Source organism: Lynx rufus, unplaced genomic scaffold, assembly GCF_022079265.1.
Source record: "Lynx rufus isolate CCGP_SWC_20201006 ecotype Redwood Valley unplaced genomic scaffold, mLynRuf1.p SCAF_5, whole genome shotgun sequence".
Taxonomy (NCBI): Eukaryota; Metazoa; Chordata; class Mammalia; order Carnivora; family Felidae; genus Lynx; species Lynx rufus.
This window is the reverse complement of record NW_025814867.1, coordinates 144461212-144483676: the sequence shown is the minus strand read 5'-3', so window position 1 is coordinate 144483676 and position 22465 is coordinate 144461212. Positions and strand designations below refer to the sequence as shown.

General features: G+C 39.1%; 4 protein-coding genes across 4 annotated transcripts; 2 read left to right on the top strand and 2 right to left on the bottom strand.

The window, feature by feature from the left end:
- Positions 1–2971: 2971 nt before the first annotated feature.
- LOC124525966 (keratin-associated protein 15-1) lies at positions 2972–3436 on the bottom strand. Its single transcript, XM_047098634.1, has one exon. It carries the CDS (start codon positions 3422–3424, stop codon positions 2972–2974), a length of 453 nt encoding a protein of 150 aa, XP_046954590.1. The 5' UTR covers positions 3425–3436.
- Positions 3437–6941: 3505 nt separating this feature from the next.
- On the top strand, positions 6942–7457 carry LOC124525894 (keratin-associated protein 13-1-like). The gene has a single exon (XM_047098510.1). The coding sequence runs from the start codon at positions 6951–6953 to the stop codon at positions 7455–7457; it is 507 nt and encodes a 168-aa protein (XP_046954466.1). The 5' UTR covers positions 6942–6950.
- Positions 7458–14043: 6586 nt separating this feature from the next.
- LOC124527089 (keratin-associated protein 13-1-like) lies at positions 14044–14580 on the bottom strand. Its single transcript, XM_047100351.1, has one exon. The coding sequence runs from the start codon at positions 14527–14529 to the stop codon at positions 14044–14046; it is 486 nt and encodes a 161-aa protein (XP_046956307.1). The 5' UTR covers positions 14530–14580.
- Positions 14581–20027: 5447 nt separating this feature from the next.
- On the top strand, positions 20028–20480 carry LOC124527107 (keratin-associated protein 13-1-like). The gene has a single exon (XM_047100376.1). It carries the CDS (start codon positions 20079–20081, stop codon positions 20478–20480), a length of 402 nt encoding a protein of 133 aa, XP_046956332.1. The 5' UTR covers positions 20028–20078.
- The last annotated feature ends 1985 nt before the right edge of the window (positions 20481–22465 follow it).

The window sequence follows — 22465 nt, the reverse complement described above, 5'->3', positions numbered from 1 at the left end:
AATTGAAGGTGTTTTGTTTTGTGTGTGTGTGTGTTTGTGTGTGTGTGTGTGTGTGTAGTGCACATAATGGGTCAGACAAACTGAAGAATGCTCTCAGAATACCCAAAGGTATTAAAGCAGAGTCCATAAACCAGAAATTGGTCTCAATTGGTCTTAATTACCTGAAAGAAAGTAAAAAGATAATCTAAGTCTTGCTATTACTTCTAGGTCTAGGACGATCAAAGAATGGGTGTGATCCTAACAGACAACTTAGATGCTCTGGAACCGAGAAGTTCATCACAAAAAATGCCATTTCCCCCCTCTAATTGCAGTTGAACCAGTCATTGAAATTATAAACAGCATCACAATTACTACATTCATCTGCAACAGTGGAATAATATTTACCAAGTGAGTAGCTCAACATTATTTTAGATTTATGAAATATCCATGCATTTATTCAGTAGTCCTCACCTGTAATACTTTATTCATGCAGGGAGCAATACAATATTGTATTTTCACTGTCCTATCTCCATCCCAATTGGGTGATAGGTCCAGTGTTCACCGTTAAGAACTATCCCAAGCAGCTCACGTCCCAAATACCCATCTAAATCAGAGGTTCCAAACAAAAGAATAATTTTGCCTCCAGAGGACAATTGGCAAGGTCTGGAGACATATACAATTGCCACAACAGAAGTATGGTGTGTGTGGGGAAGGTGGGGGAGGCAGTGCTACTGGCATCTAGTGGAAGAGGCCAGGGAGGCTGCTAAACATCTTTAGGACACACAAGACAGCTCTATCCTAACAAAGAAAGATCCAACCCAAATGTGAATAGTGCCAAGAGCCCTGGAAACCACGGAGACAGTAAATGCTTGGTTAAAGTGCAAGAAACAAAGCAAAAAGGTAGAGAATGATAAAAGAAGGGCATGACCAAAGGGGGGGGGTGGATCATGACAAAGTAAGCGAATAGAGCAAACATGAGAAGTATGATGATGCGAAATAGCACAAGATGGGCAAACAGATTAACAATTATCGTGGAAAATAAATTCTCCGAACGTTGCCCTCTGCCCTAATATGTTTCACGTGCAGAGCTAGGCCTGAGTTGTATTTTTAGTAGTACTATGCTGGAGAGTGTGGGGTGATCATTAGCAGAAAAGAAATTATTCCTATGAATACACATAAATGTGTATTAAGAGGTTTCAATATTCCAGTGAGCCATCACAAAACTGCTGGAAATCTCTCTTACAAATTAGACATGAGAATCTGAGAAAATGATCTTAAAAAACTATGAACATAATTTTATAAACTGAGAGGAAGATTCTTTATAAGTAAAATTTTAATTTACTCCTGCTTAAAGTCTTGGGCACAAATTTAAACTATATATTTTAGGAGATAGGTACTGTCAGCCCGTATTTTCAAGAAAGTGGAGACCGTGGTAGTTAATTTTGTTTAATGTTTATTATTATTATTATTTTTGAGGGGGGGAGGGGCAGTGAAAGAGGAGAGAGAGGATCCCAAGCAGACTCCATGCTGTCAGCACAGAGCCTGACTTGGGACTCCATCTCACAAACTGTGAGATCATGACCTGAGCTGAAATCAAGAGTCGGATGCTTAACTGAGCCAGCTAGGCGCCCCACCAATAAATCCCTTTTAGGGCAAACCTTATTTGGCATCTATTTATCAAAGGACTACAACTAACACATTGGATCAGCAACCAGGTTTGTTTATTTATTTTTTTTAATTTTTTAATGTTAATTTTTGTTTTGAGAGAGAGATAGAGCATGAGCCAGGTAGGGGCAGAGAGAGAAGAAGACACAGAATCTGAAGCAGGCTCTAGGCTCTGAACTGTGAGATCATGACCTGAGCCAAAGTCAGACGCTTAACTGACTAGCCACCCAGACACCCCAAGATTTGTTTATTTTTTTTTATATGAAGTGGTAACTTACTCTTTGGATTGTCAGTAATGAGTTTTGTGTGATTTACTCACGTTTTTTGAAATCGTTTTTGTTTTATTACTATTGAAACTTAATTTTTTTTGTCTCCATTACTGCACTTGCTACATGATGGTGAGTTAGAATTGTATGTGTGTGAACTTCATGAAGGCAGGGAATTTAGGCCTTTGTTCAGAACAATGTCTTGTCTATAATCAGAAATCAATAAATATTTTTTCAACGAATGCCTAACTAAAATAATTCTCTAAAGCAATCAGGTGAACAAATCCACCTACCAGGGGAAATAAACCTTTTAACATGCAACATATGACATGTATTTGAATTGTGCTTTAAATTTCTTGTTTCCTATTGAGTAACTTATGTCATATGAAACAGATAATACAAAACAAAACAAAAACATGCTTTCCTAATGAAGACAGTCAAAGGTGTGGGATGCATTCAATATATGTACCATATGAATAAAAAAAATGGAATGCCATAATTCATGGTAGAAAAAAAGTTTATTTTAAATGCCAATTCTAGGGATGCCTGGGTGGCTCAGTCGGTTGGGCGGCTGACTTCGGCTCGGGTCGTGATCTCATGGTCCATGAGTCTGTGAGTTTGAGTCCCGTGTCGGGCTCTGTGCTGACAGCTCAGAGCCTGAGCCTGCTTCGAGCTCTGTGTCATCCTCTCTCTCTGTACCTCCTCTGCTCACATTCTCTCTCTCTCTCTCTCTCTCAAAAATAAACGTTAAAAATTGTTTAAATGCCAATTCTATTTGAAATTTAAGTGAAAGAATTCTAAGATAACAATAAGAGAAAAATCTTAGAAAGAAAGTAGCAGAAGGGATTCGGGGCATTGACATAAGAATGAAATTTCAACATATATCTCATATGTCTGATTTAGAAAAAAAGGTCACTTTGTCCACAGTGAATCACACACTTCTGGGAGGACTGTGATGGCAAGTCCTGCTGAAGGAGATGGTCAGTGATTGCAGATATTGGACAAGCTGCATGTTAACATTTCATAAGATACAGACATAACCATGAGATAATGGGGGATATTCAGTAAGCTGACCTAAAAAAGCGAGAGCTAAAAGCTGGTTGGTTACAAGTTGACTGGCTACTCCTGGAAGAAAAAAAAGTTGGACGACAGAAGCTGGACCCACAGCCCAGAGATTGGAGACCAGTGCTCCCATAACCAAAAGACCCAAGGCCAATGTTTCCACATCCCAGAGATCCAGTGTAATTTGTTTGGCAGGGTCCGAAGAAGATGGAATTCTTTGGACGGAAGCAGGATGTCTGGTAGGATCTGGCCCCGGTACAGGATGTCCAGCAGCTGGTGGGCTCACAGTAGGTCTCCTGGCAGCCACCAAAGAGAGAGGAGCCCAGCTGGCAGGTGCTGGGAGAGTAGACTGCATTGCTGGGGTAGAAAGAGTCATAGGTGGAAACGGGGTGCCCCAGGTAACCTCCAAGAGAGCTGGAGGAGAAGCTTCCAGAACTGCGGTTGTAGTGCATGTTGGGAGTTCTGAGTTCAGCTGAGTTGCAGAGAGGTTTGGTGAGCGTGACTGTTACCTTCTACTGGAACCTTATTATATACCCTAGCAATGGGGTAGTAGCATGTGCCCTTTTTAATAAGAATGCTTAATTAGGCTCCAGTCAAAATGAAATCCATTAACCATCAAAGCCCTTTTTTATGAACACAGACTTTTAAATGAAAGAATCTCATTAGTTTTTCAAAGCGATTGTTCATGAGGTAAAAATGTCACCTCTCATTCACCTGGCTTGGGTAGATGAATGTAATTGTATGGTAAGTGTCCCTTTAAGATTGGTGTTTTATTCATCTACCCCTCAAGATATTGTATCGAATGGGTAACACAGTGAGAAATTTGCCATGTTTAAAGTTCTCAAAAAAGTGCTTTGTAGGCTGGAGGGGATATTTATTTTGTTCCAAGTTTAGGAACCCAATTGAGAATAACAACAACAAAAATATCCATACTCTCTGTTTCCTCTCCCAAATCTTGTGGCCCTTATAGAAGAAATAAACCCCTATGCACTCTTAATTGATGGAAAAGCTAAATGAATATCCTACACATTTGGATTTTGGTTTTCCTACAACACAAGTGCCCAAGCTGCTTTTGTGTGTATAAGTATTTGATTTAAAAATAGGGGGTCTAATATCTGCAGGAGTACTTTGAAGATTACATTGTAAAAATACTGAAGTCGGGGAATCCTTGCCCTGAAGTTGACTTGCTTCCTGTTAGAGTCACTGATAAATTGTCAAAAACTCTTCATCCCTATAAAGTTTAAGTAATTTTTTGGTGGTGTTGATGTGACTGAAAACGAGAGAATAAGCACTACACATAAAAGAAATGGGTCTTTTAGTCTCGTAGTTTCCTCTCATAGGGTCGGAATTTTACTATAGAAGGTAAAGGAAATCAAGAAATTAGGAAAGTGTCTACCCTATGTAGACTTCAAAGAAATAACAAATGTTTGAAGAATTCATAGTTACAAATGACTTTTATAAATTGAAATGGGGTGGGGGAAATCAGAAAAGACGATAATGTGAAATTCAGAATGAATGCCTTTGATTCTGCCCAGAGAATTAGTATCTTTAGTATCTTTCTAGACTCTCCGGCCAAGGTCATCATTGACTGCAAGTGGAGTAGTGCATGGTTACAGGAAATGGCTTAAAATATCCTGTGGGAATGGGCAAACCTCCTAGGATGCCCATCTTCAAAAACTGAAATGTTGTCGAGTGGAAATGAGCTGAGACTCATTCTAGAAAGAACTGAGATTACTAGGTGGAAGCTTTAAGGTAAGATTCAGCTAAAAATCTAAGACAAGCCACTGTTGTAGGTAATGAGATTTCCATCTTGAGGGCACTGGGAATAGCTTATCAGGATGTTGTCAATAGGAATCCAACCTGGTAGAGGACTGGAGATAATTGTTAAACTCCCTTCCAAATTATAGACTTCATGGGTCTGAACTTTTTGAGTAGATGAATTGGTTTTCAAGAATGTTTCATATATTACCCAACATAGTTTGTCCTCTTTCTAAAATAAGCAAATCTTATTTATTAGTCTTCTTAATTATGAATAGCAGAAAGCATTCTACTATATTCCAAACCTTCCTATTTTATTTGTGTATGAAATATTGAACATTGGGGTGCCTGGGTGACTCAGTCAGTTGAGCATCCAACTCCTGATTTCAGCTCAGGTCATGATCCCAGAGTTGTGAGAACGAGCCTTGTGGCAGGCTCTATGCTGAGCGTGGAGACTTCTTAAGATTCTCTCTCTCCATCTGCCCCTCTCCCCCACTGACAATCTTTCTCTCTCTGTCTCAAAAACAAAAATAAAAACAAAAACAAAAATATGGAACACCAAAACATCCGTGTATTCAACTCACCTAAATCGAATTTGCTTTTGGATGTCATCTGCTCTTATATAAGCTGTTTCTGTGGAAGAATATTCTATAAGTCACGTATTAGGGAATTTTTTTACATTCTTACTTCCACAAAATGGAGGTTTTTTCACTCCAACACTTTTGTTCAGAAGTGGAAGGGAAATGCTGTACGGTGAAATGAACAAATCAAACAGCACAGAAGCCACAGGAAGATAAACTTTCTCAATCTCTCTACTTCCTCAAGGTATCAATCTTCATTACCCTACTACAGTGAGGTGGAATATGAATCATAGAACAAGAAAAAATATGACCATTATTTTAGAAATTTTGTAATGCTTGTCAGAAACACCTGAAAACAATTTAAGTCAAAGTGATGTATGTTGCTTTCTGAGGCAAGGAAGAATCTCCTTAAGATGGCTCCTTTGGTCCAATACTTCAAGGCAATTACCTTATAAACTTTCTTTAGAACAAGAACATTTTCCAGAGTCTGGGGAGTTTTGTTTTTTTTTTTTTTTAATGATCAACACTACTTCTGATTAAAGATAGAAATACATTGGGCATTTTTGCCACGTTTTGGTTTTTTAATGCTTTTTCAGCAATCTTAGATGAATCACCTCTAACATTCCAAAATAGCATAAAGAAATTTATAATATTTAATTTATACCACAGTAAACACACACATACACACATACACACACAAGAAAAACTAAGATTGATATATATATATATATATATATATATATATATATATATATATAAGTTTATTTAGAAAGAGAGAGAGGGAGCAGGTGGGGGAGGGCAGAGAGACACAGAGAGAGAGAGAGAGAGAGAGAGAGAGAGAGAGAGAATCCCAAGCAGGCTCCATGCTGTCAGTGCAGAGCCTGACACAGGGCTCGATCCTATGAACTGTGAGATCATGACCTGAGCCGAAATCAAGAGTCCAACATTCAACTGACTGAACCACCCAGGCGCCCCCAAGATTGACTCTTATTAGTTTTCATACACTTTAAGCAAACCCTGAAAACCTCAGTTCCCTGAAATAAGGGAATCTCAGTTAATATTTCACTGAAGCCATTCAAATTGAGATCTGACTTTTAAAAAATCCTCATACATCTTGCATATTACCATTGCTGCTTCCTGATGATACCATTCATTAAGGAAACTTGCTTGGCAACAATCAATGTATGTTTTTGTTTAAAAGAAATGACTATGAATAGATCAGTTAGTTAGCAACTTTGCCATCCAGATGGCAACAATTTGAGGCAGATTGTGAAAGGGGTATCAATTATTTTTAATTAAGCCAGCCTTCCTCCTCCCAGACACTGTCTACCTCTAAAGCAGTTCTCTGAGTGATCTGCTGGGTGACCTTTGGTAGAGGAAGATGACTAATAGCTTTGAAGATTCAATGCTATTACCTGAATTTCAAGCCACAAACATTACTGTGCTTTCCAGTTGTAAAACCACAAAAACTACATGCGTTTGATTGTGATGATCTTTTCAATTCAATTAAAAGCAGAAGGTAACCTGTTTTTATGTGTCATGCAAACGGCACACCCAATGATAAGGGTATATAAATGCCCCAGTCCAAGATGTGACATTCAAACTCAGAATCTTGCTGTAAAGCACATCTCCTGTCACCATGTCCCACAACTGCTGCTCTGGAAACATCTCCTCTCAGTCCCTTGGGGGGTTCCTGCGCTACCCAGGATCTTCCTGTGGATCTCTCTACCCCAACAACCTGTTCTTCAGCACTAATCTCCGCTCTCCCAGCAGCTGCCAGCTGGGCTCCTCTCTCTACAGTGGCTGTCAGGAGACCTGCTGTGACCCCACCGGCTTCCGGACATCCTACCTGGTGTCCAGCCCCTGCCAGACGTCCTGCTACCGACCAAGGACCTCCATGTTCTACAGTCCCTGCCAGACAACGTATTCTGGGTCTCTGGACTTTGGCTCCAATGGCTTTCAATCTTTTGGTTATGGCTCTCCCTTTCTGGGCTTTGGATCCAGTGGTTTCCAATCAATGGGGTGTGGTCCCAATGCTTTTTCATCCCTGAGTTGTAGATCGAGCTTTTATCGTCCAATGTCCTTCTCTTCTAGAAGTTGCCAGTCTGCTTTTTACCAACCAACCTGTGGATCTGGCTTTTACTAATCTTATGTTTGAACATAATACCTTCTATGTCTAGAAATTTAACGAAATAACTACTATATCAAGATCCATGCGACCTATTGATCTCCTGTCCTATCATTAGCTTACAAATTTGACTTATATTGTTACCTATTATGGATTAGAAATAACTTGAATTCCAGTAATTGGAAAATACATTCATTGAAGAAAGATGTTGAAGCAGTTTTCTTGTAGTTATATAGATGTAGTACTGAGGCATGTTTCTTTCTTAATATCAACTAGTTATTTCTTCTAGTGCATTTGTTTCAAATTTTACAAAATGGAAAAATGTAAGTTTAAATAAAAATATATTATATGACCTTCACATATAAGATTTTCATATTACTTGTTTACTCTGTGTCTTCAAAACTACTTTTAAACATCTGAATGGATATTTCTGATATTTGTGTTTATCATTTAAAATTTTTTTACTTTAGCAAGTAAAGTCATCAGGGCACCTGGATGGCTTGAGTAAGCATCAGACTCTTGATTTCAGCTCGGGTCATGGTCTCACAGGGTGTGAGTTCGAGCCCCATGTCAGGCTCTATGCAGACAGTGCAGAGCCTGCTTGGGATTCTCTCTCCCTCTCTCTCTGCCCCTCGCCTTCTCTCATGCTCACTCTCTCTCTCTGTCAAAATAAATAAATAAACATTTTTTTAAGTCAAATCATCAACTGTCTTTTTGGTTTGAAATAAATGATTTCATCTTTAATGTCTACTCCATATCTTCACATGATAAAATCTAGACATATATTTTTTATTGAAAATTTTTTTACGTTTATTTATTTTTGAGAGACAGAGTGAGACAAAGTGAGAATGAGGGAGAGGCAGAGAGAGAGGGAGACACAGGATCGGAAGCAGGCTCCAGGCTCTGAGCTGTCAGCACAGAGCCCGACGCGGGGCTCGAACCCACAGACCGTGAGATCATGACCTGAGTCGAAGTCGGACTCTCAACTGACTGAGCCACCCAGGTGCCCCTAGACATATATTTTTAAGAAAACAAACAATTGTGGCCTTTTGTTCTGTATGGAGTGAGAAATTTCAATGTTTTTATGCAGAATAATTATAAATTGTAAAGGATATTAAACATACTACATAATTTTAGAAAGAAGATTACTCTAATAACTGTATCCTAAAATATAAGAGAAAGTGGACTGAAGTTCTCCAGTAGTAAGTTAGACGTTAGTGAATTAGATTTGGTGAGGCTTCCATTAACCCCCTTCTGCTGACATAGAAGAAATCAAGTCTCAAGTGTTGAATCACTACACTGTGCATCTGAAACTAATATAACACTGTGTGTTAACTACGATGGAATTAAAATAAAATTTTAATAATAATGGGAAAAAGAGACCAAGTCTCTAAATTAAATATCTAACACATTCCAATATTTATTAGGTAAGCACAGCAGAGTCAGTCCTGTAAGTTTGGTGAAGTCCCAACATGCTCCTGCTTTGCGGTTGTTTGGTTGATAACACTCATTGGAAAACAACAACGACAAAACAAAACCCAAAGCCAATGCAAATATTCTGTTTCAGCATTCAGCCAAACATCCGGGCAGATGACAACCTTCGAATCAGCACCTCTGTCCCAGATTTTTACCCTCTCAGTCAAGGGCAATGTTACTGAAGGCACAGAGAGCTAAATTCTTACCCACAGGGTAACGGTATGTCTTGGTTTATTCTGTCTGGCTTAGCATCCAGTCTCATTTTTTCATGGTCTTAGAGTTTTTACTTATGAGTGATCATTGAATTCACATAAGTGAGATAGGTTTGAGAGGCCTCCACTTTACTTTGGTCATGCTTTCAGCTAGTGGGGTATAAGATGCATATATAGTGAACAGAGTCTTTGCTTTAACCAATGTTAAATCCGAAAGAAGACAAGCCTTTTCTTATCCTTCCGTTGTTCACCCTTTTTGAATAAAATCGGATTATTGCTTTTCTTTCGAAGACAGTGTGCAAAGGGATCGCTGAGAAACAATCACACTCCCATACAAATGGTAGGACAGCTCACACATTCAAATCTTGGTGGAGGGTCATTTGTTTTTCTAACCTGGTCGGGACTGCTTTGGCTCTCTTGATGGGTCACAACCTGTAATACGATACACTGTGTTACCAGTGGGTGGAGTTAGTGAGAAATCTGAGAATTACTGATTAGCTGTATATGAAATATGAGCATGCACTTGAGGCTGCCACACCACATATAAAGAATAATTTACATGCCCTTGCTGCCGTCGTTTGACCGCATATTATATTAGTTAAATCTGCAACTATTAGTTTTGTTTGGAAACATTTTCTCCTTTAAACTTTGCAAAATTTTATTCTTAGGAGCAATTACTCAAATGAAAAGTTCATATTCAATGAAGAAGGTAAATACAGAATTTCTGTTATTAAATCAGGTTGACGGTGAATATATAATCTGAACCATAATTTGAAGCTATTTACTATCCACTATGGAGGTCAGCAATGGCACTGACCACATGAAAAGTTAGAGACAATTTTGCTGAAGAAGCACCAGTAGTTACTTCAAAGTAAAGTAGCAGTTTTTACCAAGTTTATTTATATTTTTATGTAAATAATCTCTGCACCCAACATGGGACTCAAACTCATGACCCCAAGATCAAGAGTCACATGCTCTTTCAACTGAGCCAACCAGGGGCCCAAAGGTAGTTTTTATGATAATGTGAGGAGAGAAAAATTCTCTAAAGGCCTGATATACAAGGGAAGCCATCTTAGACTTATTTCTAAGTCAGCCTGACTGTACATTAACTTTGTTCAAACCAAAAGCCTGATTGATGGCCGCCATAATGCATTGTATACCTACTTTGTGAATGGGGAGCCTTAAGGAAAACCATCTTGTCCTTGAGATATCGATCATTGCTCCTACTTCTTGCATTCCTTCATTTTACAACTCATGATTTCTACCTATTTGTCAGTCTATAATATTTTTGAACTTTTCCAAGATTGTAAAAAAGTACATAACCCTGTAAAGACTGTTCATTCTCGGGAGCACTTTCTTTCCAGAGAAGATTGTGTTTTCCGGGCAGCTGTCCTAATTGGGGCTTGAGTAAGACTCTATTTTCATTCTATATTAGAGTTCTTGCTGGCAAATCTGCATCACCAAATGCTTCCAAAGATGATTACCATTAGCAGTTGCAAAAGATGTGTTAACATATCACTCGGGTACATACATTTTTATTTAGGTCGAATAACTATGCTAATGATCTTCACGCATGTTAAACCCTAAGTTTTCTCGTGCATTCGAAAAGAACACACACTCAAAAGCAATAGCTGTTGATGTGCTCTTCCATTAGAGTTGTGTTTGTTTTACTCTTGTTCATTTGTTTCATATCAATTTAATTATTAGACCAGCCGAAGAACCTGAAGAGTGAGAGTAAAATGTTCTCCCAACACCATGTGAAGAATCCAAGGATGTAAAGCTATTGAAAGTTCATGATGCTCTATTTGACAATGTTAATGTGAAGCCATTTAAATAGTTCAACCCTGGGGGGCCTGGGTGGCTCAGTCAGTTAAGCATCCAACTTCAGCTCAGGTCACGATCTCGCGGTCTGTGAGTTCGAGCCCTGTGTCGGGCTCTGGGCTGATGGCTCAGAGCCTGGAGCCTGCTTCCGATTCTGTGTCTCCCTCTCTCTCTGACCCTCCCCCCGTTCATGCTCTGTCTCTCTCTGTCTCAAAAATAAATAAACTTAAAAAAAAATTTTCAAAAAGTTCAACCCTGAAGCTAAAATCATTGGTTGTTGCCTCAGGAATAATAAAAAATACAAATATGGAAGGGCAACATCATGGCAAAGATGGGTAAGATTCCTGTGGAGAAGCAATAGTTGTAAGTACTGTAAACAAATGACTCCTAATTGTATCCAAAAAAGCTTCAGTATCCTGCTAATCAAACTGGAAGCAGTAGTTTACAAACTTTAAAAGCAGTCACATATGTACCCACAGCAGGTTAGTTCGGCAATCAATGCTTTTCCTCACCTCATCTGTAACCTCTGTTGTATTATTAATTATCTTTGTGCTTTTGTGTTGCTGGTTTTAAGGTTATTAGTGCTTATCATTTTTACATGACAAAGCACACACAAAGAATTTTCTTTTGTTTCTTGCTTGGGTTAAGTACTCTGCCATGCTGGATTCTAAATCTTTTTTTTTTTCCTACACCTATGCTATTTCTGCATCTATAATCCTAGTTTTCTCTACTCAAGGACTTTCCCCTGATTTTTCTCAGATTGCCTCCTTCAACCTGACTCACCAAGATGGGAATACAGTTTACAGTATCTGGGAGATGTCACAAGAGTTTGGTGATTTTATTTTTTTTAATTTCAGAGAAAAGTTTCTAGGGGGTGACAGGATTTGTGTTGGGGAATTCGAAGGGAAGATAAGAAATCTGTCAAGTTGCATAAGAATTATCTTCCTCTTCTTGTTTATTTTATCTTTTTAATTTTCAACAAGAAGCTAATTATCTCCAGTTTTTAGCTGCTGGTATTGAACTTGAATATACTAAGTGAGACGTAAGGGAGCTTTTATTTTGTTCTTTTTTAACTATTTAACTGTTCATAGCGTTGGGTATTGAGGAAGGGAACATCATGATGTGACACTAATAATGGTAATTAAACTGAATTGTCATAGCACTCAGGATTTCTAGCGATATCTTCCTGAGAGGAAATCAAATATTTCTCTCTCAGTGTATTATTAGGTATTATAGTTAATACACATATTTTTAAAAGAAATTAGCTCATCCTTCCTACAGGTTCTTCTTCTAAACTCTAAATTTATTTTCAGTTTTACCCTTTATTATGCATATCGCTCATGAGGCTAATGAGACAAGATGCCATAGGAGTTGAAGTCTATTCATATAAAACAATTTCTGTAGCACAAGAGGTACTGAGGTACTCTGGTGAAATAAGGGGTTGCATATTAAAAAAAATCAGAAAAGAACAATAAAAGAGCTTCAGGAGATCAAATTCTGCTAGATCTTTGATTTATAAACTTCGGCAAGCTTCTAATCCTTTGGAGTTTTTATTCCCTTATCTCTGGAAAGGTCTATAAGACGATGTTTATCTTTCTCACAGGGATGTTTGAACATTAAATGGAAGTGGTATATCTGATACCTTTTGTGTCCTCCATTATATCCTCATTCTCTCGCTCGGATCCAGGCACAGATATGGTGAACAATTTCATGCAGACTTCAACCCTCTTTGCCCAGACAGTTCCTCCCCTGCCAAACACAGCACATCTTTCGTTCTTGACCTGGGCTTCTCTGAGGTTACAGCCAGGAAAACAAATGGGGCTCACGGTGAATCCTTCTTTGCACAATGAATAAAGTTCTAGGAAGTTAACACAAATCTGGGACAATCTCGAACCAATGGTAGAGATGGGAGCTATTGAATAAATGCTTCCACCTATCGATCAGATCCCGGCGTAGACAATTCCAAGAGTCATTGTATACATTTCTGAAAAGCCCCAGGAAGATTGGGTCCCCACTGCTCACTGTAATAACAACTGAAAATATGTCCCTTAACGAGATTTTCCTCTCTGATTCTTTCACCTTCCATGATCTCCCAAACCTGCTCCCTGGATTCTTGTGCCAAGTAAACCACCTGCACCCAGGTTTCTGACTTCAGCTTATTTTGGGGAGACAGAGATTGAAGTTAAGCCTCATAAACATAAATGCTTGTTCAACATTGCTTGGGTGTGTTTCTCTTTGCCTGATTCAGGTTGAACCTTGGAGAAGCATTAGGAGGTTATCCACACTTCCTTAACCCAGTTACTACCCATCTAAGATCACTGTGAATCTTACACATGTTTATAGGCAAGGCTCGGGAACACTTCCCCTGTGGCAGGCAGAGACCCTGGCACTTATGCTAACCAACAGAGAGCATACATAGCACCTGACCTGGGAGCTCATTTTTTTCTTTCTGCTGAAAATCCACACTCAGATTCTAGACTTTGAGGTATGTGTCTGACGATGTGTAGCCTCACCTTATAAATTACATCGTATTCTTGTTGTCTGCATTTCTAGTGTATGTACCAATTTCTTTGTGTTCCTTTTCAGCAAAAACGCATGTCCTTTATTCTTAGGCAAATGTCACTGACAGTGAGACATGTACAATATAGACCTCCAGGAAATGACTACCCCCAACAGGAAACATATCCAATGTCAACAGAAATGTGCTCAAATCTATCATGTGGTAAGTTCACAAACTTGGTTTCAGTCATATTGATATTCATCTAAATCTCCCAAATCCATAAAATACAAACAACTACAAGCAAATAATAATAATAAAAAGAAGATGAACAATATATTTGAGTGCCGGATTACATACATTTATTAGATTAAAATTTTCATTTTCAATTGCATTTCAATGAAGCATATATTCAATCAATAGTACAGAATTTAGAACTTAATTTGAGAATAGGCATTAAGTTCAGAGTCAGCCAGAAGTCGATGATGCAAGAAACTGATGATTTCGGAATAAACGATTAGTAGTAATTGGTGGAAATGAAAATGGTGGCTGTGCCAAGTAGAGACTTTGACATCAATTCTAGAAAGCATCTGGACCCTCAACAAGTTGATGTATAGAAGCCTGATTCACAGGTCGGCCTGTAACAGCTCCTCGAGGTAAAGTAGTTAGGGCGGCAGAAACTGGATCCATAGCTCAGGGAAGGGAAACCACAGACTCCATAACCCAGGGGTCTGAAGCCCTGGGATCCATAGCCCAGTGAGTAGCAGCTTCTGGACCCAAAGCCCACAGACCCAGGGTAAGCAGTCCAGCAGGGGCTGCAGAACGTGGAGGTCCTCGGGCGGGAGCAGGACGTCTGGCAGGGGCTGGACACCACGCAGGACGTCCGGCAGCTGGTGGGCTCACAGCAGGTCTCCTGACAGCCGCTGTAGAGGGAGGAGCCCAGCTGGCAGGTGCTGGGAGAGCAGAGGTCAGTGCGGTAGACCAGGTTGCTGGGGGAGGAAGAGCCACAGGAGGAGCTTGGGTAGCGCAGGTAGCCCCCAAGGGAGCGGGAGGAGAAGTTTCCAGAGCAGCAGCTGTAGGCCATGTTGAAGGGAGATGTGAGTTCAGCTGAGTTACAGTGAGAAGTTTCTGAGGTTGAATGTCGCCTCCTAGACTGGGGCATTTATATACCCTCAGCAGCAGGTGTGGTGGCCTACATGGTCATCCTTTACGTATTTGTGCGTCTTCATTTGCATATGTGTAACTCAGAAATCTCTGTAATTGCAGTTGGATAGTCTCCCACCTCTTGTATTTATGGGTGCTATAATTTTGGTGTTACAGCCAAAGCCAATGAACTGCTCCTAGGTCAGAAATACCGTGACTGTATGACATTAATGATCATCCCATCATGATGAGGAAAGCACCAGAGCCAGGAGAGATTTTCCTCGGGCTTGTGCTTCCTGCATCTGCTTCTTGTGTATCAACATCTGGTTTTGTTGATGGATGCCTTCCTCCTAAGAGTGGGGAATGAGATCACATCAATTTTTTTTTTTTCTGGTTCATGGATTGGAGGCACAGTTTCTACCTAGATGGAGCCTTCCTTGAAAGATCCCCCTTGTCACCATTCATTCCCATGCTCCAAAATTACTTGGTGGTAATTCGTTATGCCAACAATGGAGAGAGATGCACCAAGCACTGGTTACCCACTGCGTCTCTTGTCCAATGAAGAGAGACAGAAAACGTAAAACAAAGACCGAGAGAGATGACCGGACATTGATGGACACCTTGCCACATACCTAAAGATGGGGTGACAACAAAAGGGCGGGGTTGAAACAACCCCGGGGAGGATCAATCTAAGTCCCTCTCCGGGCAGTCAAGAAAAACACACCACTATGGTGAGGGCAGGGAACAGCGGAAAGAGAACCATATAAGCTTAGGGAGTTTAGCCTTTTTTTCTAGCGCATTCTTAAATGATGATCTGTTACACCCTGATGTCTTTATACTCAAAAACTTTCAACAGTAGTGTACCTTATGAATTTTGGTGTGCTATCCTTTTTTATCATCTTCATTTATGAATATCCAGGTCTTCTACCATCTCAGAATGTCTTAGCTTTTTACGGCACAGGGTTTGAATGTTATGTTGGTAGTTGCACAGCCAGGTACCTCCCTACGTTTTCTTGCCTAAATGTTTCTTTTCAGTCCCTTTGCCTCAGGGTACATGAATCTCTCTCTCTTTCTCTGTCTCTGTCTCTGTCCCTCTCTGTCTCCAACTCAATCTGTGCCCCCACCACTTTCCACTCTTGTTTTTTCTGTGTTAAGTTTGATTACCTCCTTTTTCTTTCTCGTTTTGTTCTTTTTTGCCATTGTTGAACTAGAAATTGAAAGTGTTTTTTAAGTTTGATAATCTATCGTATTCTTAGAGTATAACCAACTGCTTTCTAAGTTCCATGTTAAAATAATGTCAGTTAAAAAATAAATAAATAAAATGAAACCAGTGAAATAATGTTTTAGACCCGGGAGAATGTAGTATCATGGTTGATGTCAATATTTTCTTATTTTACTTTCTAATAAAACTCTAATACTCACAACGGTAATGATAACAACTATTGAATTTTCTCAATAATTTGTACCCATTTTAAAAGTAGCATCATCTAGACCTTCTAGAAGGAAGAGGACTGAGTAGAGAAGTAAATGACCTCAATTCAAACAGCTACTTGGTGAGTCCTTGATTTTCCGTCCTTCAAAATTGGAATTTCTCCTTGCTTTGTGCGTCAGCAAATGGGAAAGTATCCTATTGATGCAATACTGTGGGTACTATTACTTCACAATTTTTTCTGCTTTTAAACATAACTCTTTAAAATTATCTTAATGTTGGTCAAAGAATGCAAGGTTTTAGTTATGTGAGATGAATACATTCTGAGAATCTAATGTACAACATGGTAGCTATAGTTACTAATAATACAAATACCATGTTAATATAGTTAAAATTTGCTAAGAAAGATATTCTCAAGTGTTTTAACCACATGCACAAAAATTGTAACCATGTGGAATGGCAAAAAATCAAAAATTGTCTGATTTTGATAATCATTCACAATGTAGACTTATATCTAAATATCACATCATACACCTTAAATACATATAACTTATTTGTCTCTTGTACTTCAATAAAGCTGGAAAAAAGCAAAATAATCTTGAAGATAAAACTTGTGGGTTAAAAGGGAGCATAGATGTATTAGGCAAATTGCAAAAGTTAATGAATTTGTCTTCAATTACTCTTGGTTCCTTGTTCAAGTATCCTTCTTAACAAGAGGCATTCTTCTCATCCTTTTGCCTCTAAATCTCTAAATCTTCATCCACATTAACTTAATATAATTTTCAAAAAGATTTGTCAATTCCGCAACCTTGGGCTAATTCTTTAACCTTGGACCCAGAGATTATATTGTTTGTTTTATATAGCATAGACTTCCACATTTTTTTGAACTGATTTATTTATCAACAATTAAAAATTGTAATACTTCACATAAAATTTATCACTCGGGGCTGTACCTGTAGTGGCTTCTGATCTTTTGATAGCAGAGTCCCATCATGAAACTCTGAATAAAATGGATTTCATATTTGAGGCATGTTTCCCACAGAATCTCATCCGTAGTTGAGAGTTACAACGTTTGGCACCTACTTGCTGTTCTTCAAGTGACCAGTCACTAACATGCTGGGGATGCTTCTTTTACTAATTTTTTAGGTTAGAAGTTCAATAAGCAAAAACCCATACTTCTTCATTAAAGATTCTCTCGACTCACTATGTATTATTAATTATAGCCATAAAATGTATGGTTATTTTCCAAGATAGGTTAGAAGCATTTGAATTCTGCATTCTTGAAAGTATGTTCATTAGACAAAGATGTCATGGCTGCTTTTCTTATATGTGTTACATGCAGTTATCAAGCACATTTCTGTCTGGTATTTCTTGGTATTTCTCCCTAGGGATCATTTAATTTAAATTTTATACAGCAGAGCAACATTGAAGATTTCTCAATAAGCATATCAGTGAGGTATCCAAGTATGTGGTTTTTTTTTTCTTTTTCTATAAATTATCCAGAAACAATGGCTGAGAACACGGATTCAAATGCAAGTTGTTCCTCTGGGAGTCGATCTGGTAATTACCTGCAGGGGAGTGCGAAGTGTGGTAGACAATGGAAGGAAAGCAATGCAGGCGAGTTACCAAGCCAGGACGACTGGAATTCAATCTTAGTGGAGAATTCCCTGCACAGGGCTCACCAAGCCCTCATGGAGTGAACCAAATCCTCGGGTAGAGTTTTGTAGCTACCCCAGTAATCAGTACACTTTGGAGTGTACAGATGATTACCCAGGGGAGGTAGGCAGGGTACGACAGCTTTTGTTAGGGATGGGGTGTCACTAGATATAAATAAATATGAAAAGATCTGGGAAGATAAAATGGGATGAGAAAAGCAGGCAGGGATGAAAGGACATGGTCACTTTAGGCCATATTGCAACGCAGTGTAAAGTGTGTGTACGTGGTATGGAAATTGCAGACAGAGTTGGAAAGAAAGGCTGGATGCCCACAATGGTAGCATTTGAATCTCCTGGATTTGGTAGGTGTTGTCTACTACCATTGAAACTACTATAACACGACTTTTAAATGGTCACCTTCACTGTAGCAACTCACTTATTTGAATCATTCCTAAGTACTGTTAAAATAAAATTTTTCAAAATTACATATAATTAGCAAGTTAATGTTGCTTAAAATATTGAAACTTTTCTCTCAATGAGAATAGAAAATACCTAACTATGCCAGAGTCCCAGAGGTACTATATGGGCCAGAACTAAGTCAAAAGAAATGAATCTACATCTGGAGTTGCCATTTGCTTAAAATTGTATGTTGATTTTGAAAGTACTGACTGAGAGGCTAAGAGAATTCCATAAACTCACTGGGCTTAAGAAATAATATTGGAATTCAGCATCTACCAGAGTTGAGGTCATGGCAAATATCCCAGACCTTGGAGAGCCAATTCCTAGAAGTAAGATTGAATTGTTAATAAACAGCTTTTTCATACGGACTGAAGCCCAGGTTTGAACCATCTCAACCACTGATTGGATTAAAACGACCCAGGGTGCTGTGACCTTATCCTAGAAGCCTGCCTGAAGCATTAGTCAATTCTTTCTGGAAAAGGGTACATCATTCTGGGATGTGTGTGTGTGTGTGTGTGTTTCACAAATATATATCTATTAACCTCTCAAAATATTGTGGGAATATGAGAAGAAAAGACAAACAAAAGAGAACACCAGAAAACACAATCTGAAATACATGGTCCACATTTCAAAATCAGACATTAAAATAATTACGTGAAGAAGAATTTAACAATAGGAAATAGGAAGGTATTATTAAGGAATGATTACGTTTAAAGAAGTAAAGGTAAGATTGAGAATTTTGGCAGAAAACTAAAAGCCACACAACAGAACCTCATTGAAATATTGGAAATTTACAGTATATCTGATTTATGAAACTTAACTGATATGTTTTATCAGGAGAGGGAACAAAGCGGAACAAAAGAATGATTTGGGAGATGGGGTAGAAAGAAATTCCCAAGCTAAAGCATAAAGCCATAAAAAGAATGAAAACAGAGAAGAGAGTCTAAGAGGCATATGTAACATAGGTTAATAGTGTACTTTGCTCGTAACTGGAATCAGAGACATCCCATGTGTCCCAGGACCTAGTTTCTCTAATATCTCTGCTGTATCATAGCACAATGGGGCCCTTAGTCAACTAAGCCTCCTGCAGTTGGGGATCTGAGAAGGAAATTCTCAGGGCTGATACACGTATGGATGAGAATCTATTAGGACTACAGGCTTCGTATCAGATATATTGAATCTAAAACCCAATTATTTTCTTCCCTCATTTAAATATTGCTTAGTTCTTTGATTCTCCTCCTAAAGGCCCCCACTGATCTCCACTTGCAATTCTGTTTTGGTACTGTCCCTCACTGTAGCCATGTCTCCAAATAAATGTCCAGGCTTCTCTCTGTGCCTTTAACAGTCAATGATTGGCTGGCATCTTTTCCCCCTTCCATTGGATCTGAGACATATTGTGTAAGAGAATGTGGATATAGATGGACAATAATTTTGGAAAATGAGAAAACATGGTGACAAGTAAGGTCAGTATTTACTATGTTCCTACTAAAGCCAAAACTATGCCTCTGATCAATTGACAAAGAAGGAAAATAGTTATATTTTATTTCCTACCATTTGAGAAAAGTATGTGCCCATTATTGCCGGAAACAAAATACCTGAAGATTCTGATTCTGACAAGAGGAAAGGAAAGACTTTCCTGGCTTAGATGGGATGATCATTAATGTCAAACGGTCACGGTATTTCTGACCTAGGAGCAGTTCATTGGCTTTGGCTGTAACACCAAAATTATAGCACCCATAAATACAAGAGGTGGGAGACTATCCAACTGCAATTACAGAGATTTCTGAGTTACACATATGCAAATGAAGACGCACAAATACGTAAAGGATGACCATGTAGGCCACCACACCTGCTGCTGAGGGTATATAAATGCCCCAGTCTAGGAGGCAACATTCAACCTCAGAAACTTCTCACTGTAACTCAGCTGAACTCACATCTCCCTTCAACATGGCCTACAGCTGCTGCTCTGGAAACTTCTCCTCCCGCTCCCTTGGGGGCTACCTGCGCTACCCAAGCTCCTCCTGTGGCTCTTCCTCCCCCAGCAACCTGGTCTACCGCACTGACCTCTGCTCTCCCAGCACCTGCCAGCTGGGCTCCTCCCTCTACAGCGGCTGTCAGGAGACCTGCTGTGAGCCCACCAGCTGCCGGACGTCCTGCGTGGTGTCCAGCCCCTGCCAGACGTCCTGCTCCCGCCCGAGGACCTCCACGTTCTGCAGCCCCTGCTGGACTGCTTACCCTGGGTCTGTGGGCTGTGGGTCCAGTGGCTTCAGACCTCTGGGTTATAGAGTCTGTGGTTTCCCCTCCCTGAGCTATGGATCCAGTTTCTGTCGCCAATCTATTTTCCTTTGAGAAGTTTCCGTCCATCTTGTAATGCGCACTCTGTAGATCTGGCTTCTACTGATTAGTGTGTCAAAGAGCCAAATCCATTTGAAACAGGCAGATTCTGTGATAAGATTATCTATTGTCTTAATTTTCTCCATTTGAAAGCATCTAATATTCCCTGATTGCCACCAACTTTACCTTGCCTGCTCTCAAACACCGGCTGATAGAAGAACCCTGTCAGACTACAAGATTAATTAGTAATTCAAATTGCATTGTTGATAGAATTTATGGTTTTGCATTTCTCTCAAAAATAGAAGAAAAGTCAAATGATCTTATTTTAATAAACTCTTTTTTCTGCTGTCCAAATCTGCTGTCAATGTTGTTATTTATTAGTGATGTGTCAAGTAGGAATCGTGTTATCATTACTGCTGGCAATGGCCGTTGGAAATCTCTTAAAGGCTGTGCGCTAATTTTGGTTGGGCTTGGGTATTTTCTCCTGTTGAAGCAGGACTTCCTTGGATGCCAACAGTTTCTAGGTACAGCCTTTTTCTCAATGATATCTCCAGAGATTTGAATGTCTTGTTCAGACAATAAATATAGACCATGCATAAAAAGACATCATAGAGACATTATGCATCAGAGAAATTTGAAGAATGTGTGAACAAAATTTAGATTTACACGATGAGGCTGTGCATGCAGGTTATTCAAATGAAAGACTAGGGTGTGGGTGTAAAATTTCAGAAAAGAGCACCTATGAGCTTTAGCTAATCACAGTGAAGGTATGTCACATATTTTTTTTTTAATTGACTAAATCCCTGTACTCCAATTACTGTTTTCAATCTGCTCAAATTATCTCCATTTGTATAAGATCAACTTAGATGGGAACAAACCTAGCTGGGAAGGAACTAGGCTCAGCAGGTGTGAACTTGCACCTGGGTTCTTTGCCAACATACACAGTGAATCTAACTCTATACATGAAACCGTTATTATCATTGAAAATGATTGTTCCCGCTGCATATTGAAATGAAATGAGATATTCTTTATTTGTACCAGATTCTCTCCTACATCCAAGTGTTATAAATGTAAGGTGCTAACATGTAACATAGATACTGACTATGTAGTAGATAACACAGATAGCATAACATACTACCATAGACAGCACGATAGCAACCAGAGACATTATATTCATACAGAACAAGCAATGTTTAAATATTTCTTTTCCTATTTTTATTTGATATGGTCTTCAAACATGGATTGCAGGGTACTCGAAGCTTGGAAAACACCCAGTCTGCTAAGTTGATCTCAGTATATCTCACCATGCTCTATTTACTTCCTCCTTTCCTACCTACATAATAAAATCCGAATGTAAAAGGAGCTGTGGGGTTCATCACATTCAACCTACTTACTCTATAGGGGAGGAAACTGAGAGAAGAGCCAGATAGAATTTTACTAGATGACACAGCAGATTACTGTAGAGTTATTAGTAGAATTGCTTTATTCCATGCATTCTCTCGGATCCTGTCTTCCCTTATATGCTCCCTCTCTTCCTCATCTTCTCCCCTCCTCCCCCATCATGTTTAGGAAATAGTCATGACACTTACATGGCTAGAGGAACACATAAAGGCATAATGAAAGAAGGTTTGGGGGAACAAATTCATCGTCCGTCGCGTTATAAAATTTAAAATCAGCAAACTCCTCTGTAAACGGTCCTGCTCGTGAATTTTAACGATCCAAGTTGTTATCATGCCCATAATCTTCAACCAAGAGAAAGAATTCAATTTTTACCCCAAAACATAAGCAAGGGCAGAGCAGTCATGGGGAGCAGCCAAAACTTTTTTGGCCAAGCTGAAGCCAAATGTCTCCTCTGTTAATGGCTCCAGATTTTAGATGTAGTAGTGGAAATTTTTCTGGTTTTCAGAAATATACTAGTGTCTTAGTTTTTCTGTTATTGCCAAAGCAAACTACATCAAATTCGTGGAATAAATAATACTCATTTATTATCTTATAGTCCC

Coding starts and splice junctions, on each gene's coding strand:
- LOC124525966 (XM_047098634.1), bottom strand. CDS start 3,424: ATGCACTACAACCGCAGTTCTGGAAGCTTCTCCTCCAGCTCTCTTGGA.
- LOC124525894 (XM_047098510.1), top strand. CDS start 6,951: ATGTCCCACAACTGCTGCTCTGGAAACATCTCCTCTCAGTCCCTTGGG.
- LOC124527089 (XM_047100351.1), bottom strand. CDS start 14,529: ATGGCCTACAGCTGCTGCTCTGGAAACTTCTCCTCCCGCTCCCTTGGG.
- LOC124527107 (XM_047100376.1), top strand. CDS start 20,079: ATGGCCTACAGCTGCTGCTCTGGAAACTTCTCCTCCCGCTCCCTTGGG.